General features: G+C 46.5%; 1 protein-coding gene and 1 non-coding gene across 3 annotated transcripts in view; both read right to left on the reverse strand.

Annotated features, from left to right (window-relative positions):
* The window catches only part of IL13RA1 (interleukin 13 receptor subunit alpha 1), a 69,968-nt gene extending 63,450 nt beyond the window's left edge, over positions 1–6,518 (reverse strand). For both annotated transcript variants that reach the window (XM_065915897.1, XM_065915896.1), the window contains exons 1-2: positions 6,360–6,518; positions 177–316 (exon numbers count right to left, since the gene is read on the reverse strand). In XM_065915897.1, coding sequence (XP_065771969.1) covers positions 177–316; positions 6,360–6,438 — 219 coding nt within the window. In that variant the 5' untranslated portion in view covers positions 6,439–6,518. The remainder of the gene's footprint in view (positions 1–176; positions 317–6,359) is intronic.
* On the reverse strand, positions 1,589–1,716 carry LOC136154975 (small nucleolar RNA SNORA35). The gene has a single exon (XR_010660669.1). It is a non-coding gene; the product is annotated as a small nucleolar RNA SNORA35 (small nucleolar RNA).
* Positions 6,519–10,012: the final 3,494 nt, after the last annotated feature.

Consider the following 10,012-nt stretch of genomic DNA (forward strand, 5'->3'; position numbering starts at 1 on the left):
ATTTTCTGATGTTCACAGTTTTGGACATAGTTGTTTCCATAATTTTCCCAATTAAAAAATTTGGACACAACTTAAAGTAAAAACCCCACTTTGAAGTTAGAATGTGGCTCATTCTTAGCTCCAACTCACAGTTGTTCACTTTACCTTATCAGTGTGACCTGTTCCAGAAAACTTACCTTATCCTGGTTGTTGCCAAAATGACTGAAATACTTTAGACTACAATTCGGACTGGCTCCCTCAGGAGGATTCCATGTCCATATGATGGTGCAGAGGTTTTCAACAGAAACACTCAAATTTGTCACAGGTGGCTGAGATTCTGTTCAAATCAAGCACAGGAAACACATTTATCAACAGCAGCCAGTGTTTTCAATGGTTCATTTCATTTTTCCTCCAAGTCCCAGAGGCCAGGAAACATAAAACTGATTTAATGAGAGCTAATATTTACTGACCCAGGTAGTATCCTAAGTACTCTCCACAAATGAATCTACTCAGTCCTCACAACCTTAGGAGACAGGGACTATCAGCTTGTAAAGACGAGGCGACCGAGACAAGGGCTTTGAGTCACTTGCCCCGTATCCCATGGCTGATAAATGACAGAGCTGAGATGCAAACCCAGGAAGTGTGGCTCCCATGCCGCATCACCTGCCATAGGGTAAACCCAGAGGACAGTATATTCTTAAACGTCCAACTTTTCCTCCTGTGGGTATTTGGGGTCCCCTACACTTCCTCACCAAAGGGCACTCGATATAGACACTTCCCTCTCAGCAGTTCTGTGAATGTGTTGAAGCGGCTCATCTTTAACTGTGCTTGCTAACGTGACCTGGTAATTGTTTTTTAATGACTATTCCAAAGAAGTACTGAGAGAGAGATTTAACAGCCCTGGTTGCTCCCCTGAGGTCTGACACTAAACAGCTGGAACTGTAGCTTTGGCAAATCTGAAGAGGGAAGAGGAGAGAAGAAACGGTGAACCAATGTCTTGAAAAATGCGTTTCATTTGGAGAAAACCCACCACTGTTTCCACCAAGTATTTACTGACTCTATTATTTTGGACTCAGCTCTAAGACCAGGGAAAGGAGTTTTCATGCTTCTGCCAAATGCAGGGAAGGAAACAGAGAGGGAAAGGAAATATCATTTCAAACTTTCCTGAGAACTTCCAGGACTACCAAAATCACCCCCCAGAGACTGGATAAGGGCTTCTCTGTACTATCTTTGCAACTTTTCTATAAGTCGAAAATTATTCCAAAACTCAATTATTTAAACTAATGGAAACTTAATCATTATTAATTACTTAAGAACTACAGCTATATTAACTTATCAATGGGTAGTTAGTTATATTTTATACTCTATGCCAACACTTTGGAGTACTCTGGGCCTCTTACATGATATGCAATATTTACAGCATTACCTTCCTTTTTAACTGAACAAAAAAATGCCGTCTGTCCCAAAACATCAACCCGACAGGCACTATGTAGTTGTGATTCCCCCCAAAATCAGTTTTCTACACGGCAGCCTGCACCGGCCCTGAATTCTCAATATTCGGCCCACCATTCCTGACTCAACTACCATTAGCATTTCTGAAAGGTAGACCAAAGGCCCAGCTGTGGGGAGGAGCAGCCCATAGCAGGCCAAGTCCTTGTAGAAGCAGGGAGTTCCTATTGCACTGCATTTAAACCCAGCTGGTGCCAGGGGGCACCAATGGCTCAGGCAACAATGATTTTAAGGTAAGATTTTAAGTGATTAAAAGTTAGGATTTAAGTTAGGACTTAATATACAGTTATTCCATTTTGGCCTTTCTGACATCACATCAATGATATTTCTGAAGACAAATCGTTTATCAGGTATACAGCCTTCAATGAAAACTTTGTTCCTACTGGAGACCACACTCTACTTTAGGATTATCTCCCTTACTGTGCAGTTTCCAGAAACGCACTGCACCAAAAGACCAGGAGAGCTGGTTTAGCCCTTCCTGACATATTTATTGCCTTCTCACCCACCTCCCACTCCCACACAGAAATTAAAGCCCTCACAATAAAAATATTACCTATTTATGGTTCGCTTTAAATCATACCCCAATTTTCAAGGTAGTTTAAGACTTTTTAAAATCTATCTTTTAACCTTGGTGTTTTAATAGAACATTAGCCTCCCCTATTTCCCATCTCTCAAATGGATTTCTTTTTTGCCCATTTGTTCTGAAGTAGATCCCTGGCTCAGGAAGATCCCCTAGGGAAGGGGATGACAACTGACTCCAGTATTCTTGTCTGAAGAATTCCATGGACAGAGGAGCTTGGCAGGCTACAATCCATGGGGTCGCAAAGAGTAGGACATGGCTGAGCGATTAACACACAAACACACACACACATCCTTTAGTCAGATCTTCTAACTCATTTGCATTTTAGGGTATTTGTGGCTCTCTGCCATCCTTTTTTTCCCTAATAATTCCTTCCATTTCTCTAGAGATTCTTCTACTTCCTATACTTTAAAACACACACTCACAGAAAGTTTAAATACAATCTGCAAATGTTTAAACGTATCTGAATACATGTATGTGGGTATAATACATCCAGACAAACTCATAAACAAGTGGAGACTGTGCTTCTTGTAAAGCTCTCTAACAGCTCTTCATCTGTAAGACATTTCATTTCAGCATAGTATAGTGATTAAGAGCACAGACTATGGAGCCAGGCTGCCTGAACTCAGATGCCAGCTCTGTTACTTACTAGCCAGCAAGTTACTTAACCTCTCTGCCTCTCTCTGCATCCATAACATGAAGATGATAATTATAATCAAAGAAAATGGTTATTATGAGGATTAAATGAGTTACTACAGATGAAAAGCCCCAAACAGTGCCTGGCACAGAACAAGGGCTATGTAAATACGTGTTATGTGCTTTCTTTTTGAAGAGACCAACAGTTCTGAACGGTTGCTTTGGTTTTCTATGGAATTGATATCTGCCCATGGCCTTAGAGACAGAACAAGCTTATCTGCCTGATAAACTTTTCTTAGGCACCTAATTCCAACCATTTCTTAAGGGTTGATCACTGACTGGAAAAGGGAGTGGGAAGGCCAGGGGGACTCAAGTTAACTACCCTTGATTAAACTTCAAACCTCAAGTGAGTCTGTATGGTCATTTAGTGCAAGATCCCATTCTAATTCCGAATGAATACGATCAATGCTGTCTCTAATAATAAGGCTTAACTCAAAGCTTGTGCTCCCTCTCGTTCAGTCACAGGAGCTGGCAGAAGCATGCATATGTCGGGAAAAGTCAAGGAAATCACGAGTCATACGTGAGTCATCCATCTCCTTCCTTTACATCTTAATCATCAACCTCTTTCAGTGCTTCCCTTGCAACACCTCTCTTAATTATCCTGATCATATTCAGGTGCTCTGCTGGGTCTCGAGAGGCAGGCAAACACACAGCAGTAAGGCCCGGGCCTGGACAGAAGATGTGCATGACCCATCTTTTTCTAGGGGCCACCTCCAATCCTAGATTCCTGCAGAGCTTTGCACTCTGGTGAACCCCCAGCCCCACACTCAGTCAAGTCTCCCTGTTGACCTCTCTTTCAGTGTCATTCCCCTCCCTCTGCACCCCAACTCAGCTTCAAGGGCAAATGAAGCCTTTCTGCCTTGACTGGTTTGGCCAATGCACCCTCCTGCCAAGCTGGACTCCTCATTGAGCCCACAGGGGCACCACCGCCATTACTTCTGGGCCTCTGCTCCTGCTCTCCTCCTGAACTGGGAATAACTTCTCCTCCACCAACTCAAATGTCAACCACCCTAAAAGTCTAACTCAAATTTTATTTCTTCCTCAGAATTCCCAGCCCTCAGCTTCCCCTCTTCTGAATGCCTATGGTACTTATTGTTTGGACTACACAATCTGGCAGTCATTAAGCAAGTCTCCAATACATGATCATTCGCTTTTTACCAACGGCCTGTACATACTTGCATGAATGCCCACGAGTCCTGCCCTGCTGCTCTGAGAGAGGCCCAGCTCCCCTCCCAGCCAAGGACTCCCCTCATTTCTGCAGAGAGAGGCACTGAATGCAGTGGTTAGGGGCATGGTCTCTGGAAGTGACTGTTAGGGTCAGAAGCCTAACTCCCTTCTATAGTCTACCACCTACGAGACTCTGAGCAAGCCTCTGGGCCTTGCTGTGCCTCAGTTTCCTCCTATACAAAACAAGAATGGTAACAGCACCAACAGGAGAGGTTCTGTGGAAAGATAAAATAGGTCAAGTGGAAAACTTGAACACTGCCCGGCATAGAGTAAATACTATATAAATGCTAGTTGTTATTAAGAATGCCAAAATGTGGACTTACCAATCTAAACAGACTAAAACTAAGCTGGTAACCTAATCATTTTTATAAACACTCAAAAGATTAGAGCTGAAGGAGCCCTTAAAATTTACAGAGTTCAATCTCCTTTCACAGAGGACACTGTTGCACAAGGGAGGGAAATGACCAGTCCTGAAGTCCCACAGCTGAGAAAGGTCAGACCATTATAATAGTCCAGTCCCCTGTTTTGTTTTGCTTTTTTTTCCCCCACCATATCTTAATGCAATTGTATCAATATTTCCAATGGGAAAAAGTTTCTGTATTTCTAAGTAACTAAGTAGCCAATGAACCTCTGTGACAAAGCTGATTAAGTTGGGGATTGCCAGTATTAGCTAGAGTCAGCTGTTTGTTGTTCCAGGTGTGAGGTGTGTGGGAGAGGGAGTCTGAAGGAGGGAGGGGACTGGAGTAGCACTGTGAAAATCAGGAGACTAAGGAGATGGGTGGCTTCCCTGCTGGCTCAGCGGTGAAGAACCCGCCTGCAATACAATGCAATGCAGGAGATGCGGGTTTGATCCCTGGGTCGGGAAGATCCCCTGAAGAAGGCTATGGCAACCCACCCCAATATTCTTGCCTAGGAAATCCCATGGACAAAGGGGCCTAGAGAGCTACAGTCCATGGGGTCGCAAAAGAGTTGGACGTGACCAAGTAACTAAATGACAACAACCAAGGGGATGGGTGACCCTCCTCCCTTCTCTGGACTGTAGCTGCCCCATGATTATGGAAATCAGATCCCCCCACAATTGAAGTAGGAGCATGGGGGGGCACAACGATTACACAATATACTCTAAGGCTCTAATCCAATGCACAAAACCTGGCTCAGTACTAAAGAAGGCAGGCACTTGAATGAATGACTGACAAACTACAAACTTCCCTCAAGTCTCTACTCAAATGCCACCTTTTCAGTGGCAGTCTACGTAGTCCACCCTATTTACGATGGCAAACCCCTGGACTGCTTTGTTTTTCTCCATAGTACTTATTGCCCTCTAACACACTTTATATTTTACTTTTCCCCCCTTATTCCGACTCTACCAATAGCATACCAGCTCCAAAGGGCAAGGACTCCATCTGTTTTGCTCACCACTGTATTCTCTGCCCCTAGAACACTGCCTGGCACAGGGCACACAGAGTCTGCAAACGTTTTGTTGACCGAATCAATAGAGGGCATCCAAGTTTCCTAATCAACATTTCAACTTGGATTTCAAAGCCCAAAGCACCGGTTGAAAAAGCAATAAACAAACTGTGGGTGTTTGTGTCAACGTGACAATAAAACCTATCAACTCTGGAGCTACGATTGTCACCAAAAAAACGTCCAGAAGGTCGCTCAGGCCAAAATCTGTCCCTCAGGAATTCATTAGTGCCCCCCCCCCAAGTTTTCACAGTAACTCTGGTTGATTAATTTAAATGGCCGCACCAGGTGAGGAGTATATGAGAACTCGCATCTGTGCAACTTTTCTCTAAATCGAAAATTATTCCAAAATATAAAGGTTACTAAAGAAAAAGGCATCCACGCGGATGGTGCTCTGGATTCTTGTACGACAGAGGATTTCTTCACGTCCTTTGCCTACAGGGACTAGGCGCTTCAGAGGTTCCCTTCGACTGCCACCTCGCTGGACCCGCCGCGCAAAGAGCCTCGGCGCGTCACCCGCTTTCCCGGACCTTGGTCGCCGTCCCCGCGGGCTCCCGGCCCCTCATCCCCTCTCCGGGCCACGGGCGACACTCCCGCCGCCGACCCCGCGAACTCCTTTCGGGCCCCAGGCCTTGGCGCCAGGCTCCTCGGCGCTGCCCGACGGCCAAGGGAAGTGTGGCGACAAGCCGTCGTCCTCCCGCCCCCGCCGCCCGGGATCCGGGAAAGACTGGTCGCCCCGGGTCCCCAAGCTCGAGCGGGGCGCGGGAGGCGCCTACTGCCGCGGCCGCGGGTTGTCCCGAAGAGGGCCCTCGACCCCGACTCCCGCCGCGGCCCTCGGCCCCAGGCGCCCCGGCGGGCCTCTCGGCCGCGATTCCCGCTGCCCCGGCCGGGGGACCGTACTCACCCGCGGGCGCAGCCACGCCGCCACGGCCGGCGTAGAGCAGCAGCGCCCACAGCCCGCAGAGCCGCGCCGGCCGCTCCATGCAGCCCCTCGCTCGGAGCCCGGCCGGGCTGCAGCCTCCGCAGTCTCCGCCTCTTTCGCTCCCTCTCCCACTTCCCGGCTCCGCCGCCCTGGAGGCTGGGGGGGCCGGCGCAGACGGGAAGGGCCGCCCCGCCCACCGGCCGCAGGTAACCCCGGGGCCAGCGCCGCGGAGGGGCGGGGCGCCCGCGGCCCCAGCAGCGGCTTCCGAGGCGCGACACCTGGCCCCGCGGCAGCCGAGCCTCCGTCGCGCCCCGGGAGTTCGATCGCCGGCCAGGCAGAGCGGCCCCGACCTCGTCGCGGCCCGGCCCCGGCGCCGCCGGGCTCGGTGCGAACGGTGGGCAGCCCGGAGGAACCTCGGACATGCCCAGCCGATCACCCGGGCAGGGCAGGGCGGGCTCCGGGAAGGAGACTTGACCTGGACTTCTGGAGTCTCAGAGTGCAATCGTTGGCCTCTGAGCCCTTGTTTCCTAAACTCTGAGTCCAGGGTTAGAAATCCCAGGCCTGACTTCACACGGTGCGCTTGGAAGACCAAAGAGGGCCCTTGGTGGGAGCGCGTTATGTGCAGGTATATTTGATGGAAGGTATATTTGAATGCTGGTGATACATAATGCTAAGTTGAACATAGAAAGAAAAAAGCTAAATTTTAAATATGAGAGACAGTGCCATACTGGGCTTCCCAGGTGGCTCAGTTGCTAAGAATCTCTCTGTAATGCCGGAGACCCAGGTTTGATCCCTGGGTGGGAAGATCCTCTGGAGGAGGGCATGGCAACCCACTCCAGTATTCCTGCCTGGAGAGTTCCGTGGACAGAGAAGCCTGGCGGGCTACAATTCACGGGGTCGAGAAGAGTCAGACAGGACTGAGCATTTGAGCACAACAGAGTACCATACTATGTACTTGGATTTTTCAAAACTCACAGCCAACTTTCTACACACTTCTTTTTCATAGATATATATTGGGAGATGGAAGGTGAGCTGGAAAAATATGCACTGAATAGATTGAAAGTGGGTGATTGTGAGGATTAAGGATGATGAGGATGGAGGAAGAACCCTTTAGTTCTCCTGTGGCTGCTGTAACAAATTATCACAAATTTAGTGGCTTTAAATGACCCAGTTTTATTATATTCATATTAGAATTCTGTAGGTCAGAAGTCTCATTGTACTAAAATCAAGCTGTAGGCGGACCTGTGTTCACTTCTGGAGGTTTTGAGGGTGAATCTATTTCCCTGCCTTTTACAGCTTCTAGAGACTGCCTACATTCCTTGATTGGTTCCTGTACCACTCATACCTCTGCTTCCCTTGTCACATCTCTTTCTCTGACTCTGACCCTCCTGTCTTCCTTTTTCATTTATAAAAATCCTTGTGATTTGATTGAACCCACCAGATATAGAGAAGCTAGTGGTTGGGATAGGGGAATGGGAGGTACAAACTACTGGGTGTTAGATAGGTAGCAAGGAATATACAACATGAGGAATATAGCCAATATAACTGTAAATGGAATGTAATCTTTTAAAATTTGTGTACAAAATATCTTTAGTGTAAAAGGGAAAAATAGATAGGACCTACTAGATAATCCATGATCATCTTCCTATCTCAAAATCATTGATTTATATTAATAAAAAAAGCTACTATATGGCACAGGAAACTCTACTCAATACTCTGTAGTGACCTATATGGGAATAGAATCTTAAAAAGAGTGGATATATGTATATGTATAACTGACTCACTTTGCTGTAGTGTAGAAACTAAAACAGCATTGTAAATCAACTATATGTCAATAAAAATTAATTTTTGAAAATCATTGATTTAATCACACTTGCAAAGTCACTTTTGCCATATAAGGTAACAAACATATGCACAGTTGTCTGGGATAAGGTCATGGACACCATTGAGAGGGGATTATTTTGTCATTATGTGCTATGTGCTTAGTTGTGTTCAACTCTCTGACCTCATGGACTGTAGCCAGCCAGGCTCCTCTGTCTATGGAATTTTACAGGCAAGAATACTGGAGTGGGTTGCCATTTTCTTCTCCAGGGGATCTTCCTGACCCAGGGATCGAACCCACATCTCCTGCATTGGCAGACAGATTGTTTATCACTGAGCCACCTGGGAAGCTCCCCCCACCCTGCCAAAAAAAAAAAAAAAAAGAGTCTTGTCTGGATGGATGATGAGACCCACTAAATGGGATGTATTTTGGTTGAATTAAGCCAATTTACACACCTAAAGTCTATTGCAAAAAGTATAGCAATAAAAATACTGATAGTATACCTAGAGTCTACACAGGGGCTTCCCAAGTGGCACTAGTGGTAAAGAAGCTGCCTGCCAATGCAGGAGACATGAGACACAGGTTTGATCCCTGGGTCGGGAAAATCCCCTGGAGGAGGGCATGGCAACCCACTCCAGTATTCTTGCCTGGAGAATCCCATGGACAGAGGAGCCTGGCGGGCTTCAGTCTATGGGGTCGCAAAGAGTAAGACAGGACTGAAGTGACTTAGCGCACATGAAGAGTCTACTCAAAGGGCATGGGAATGTTTAACCTATCCAAAACAATGGCCTCACTCTTGATATTAAGACCCTCAAGTTCAGTAAACTGAGGTAGACAGTCATTAAAAGCAGGCCCTGCCAACAAAAAGTTGCAGCCATTGTGAGGGGAGATCATAAAGGCAAGAACAGGGAACTGAGGGACACAAAGAAGGGACAACTTATGGGAGAACAGAGGCAGGAGAGGCTTCCAGAAGGCAGGCCTGCCTGCTCTGAATCTTGAGATATTGAGTCTTGTGGTTCAGTTTTCAGAATAAATTCTTGACAGTATATTTTTGTTGTTGTTGTTTAGTAGCTAAGTTGTGTCTGACTCTTGTGACCCCACAGACTGTAACCTGCCAGGCTCCTCTGTCCATAGCATTTCCCAGGCAAGAATACTGGAGTGGGTTGCCATGCCCTTCTCCAGGGGATCTTCCCAACCCAGGGATTGAACCCATGTCTCCTGCATTGACAGGTGGTTTTTTTTTTTTGTTTTTTTTTTTTACCACTGAGCTACCTGGGAAGCCCTTGCATGTGTACATTACTGTACAAAATAATGTTTATGAAAACACTATGTAAACTATCAAAACCAGCAGAACTGAGACATTACTATTATTTTTAAATCCCCCCACAAGTATGCCAGTCACCCTCTAACGTAAGAACCCCCTCCCCCATCACCACACAGATACACTTGTTGACTTTTGCTATAAACATTATACATTTATGACATAACATAAATAAGTTTATAATAATGTTTCCAAAATGATAATATTATCTGCCTTTAAAGAAGTCTCCAGTTGGAATAGGAGTCCCTGGGGACTGGCTGAGTGCCACCATGGGCACTGTCTCGCATAGACTGAGCGAGTACTTAATGAAATGAACAGTAATGGCAGCAAATGATTGGAAAATAAGATCATGACTTGTCATTAGCCTCCAGAAAAGGCCCTGAAAATGTGAGCACTGTGAGGAAAAAAAAAACAAAACAAAACCCAGGCAGTGGCACAGCCAAGGTAGTCCTGGCTTGCTGTCCTGAGTAAGAGTCTTATATATAAGTCAGT

This window comes from Muntiacus reevesi, chromosome X (assembly GCF_963930625.1).
Source record: "Muntiacus reevesi chromosome X, mMunRee1.1, whole genome shotgun sequence".
In the NCBI taxonomy this organism is placed as follows: domain Eukaryota; kingdom Metazoa; phylum Chordata; class Mammalia; order Artiodactyla; family Cervidae; genus Muntiacus; species Muntiacus reevesi.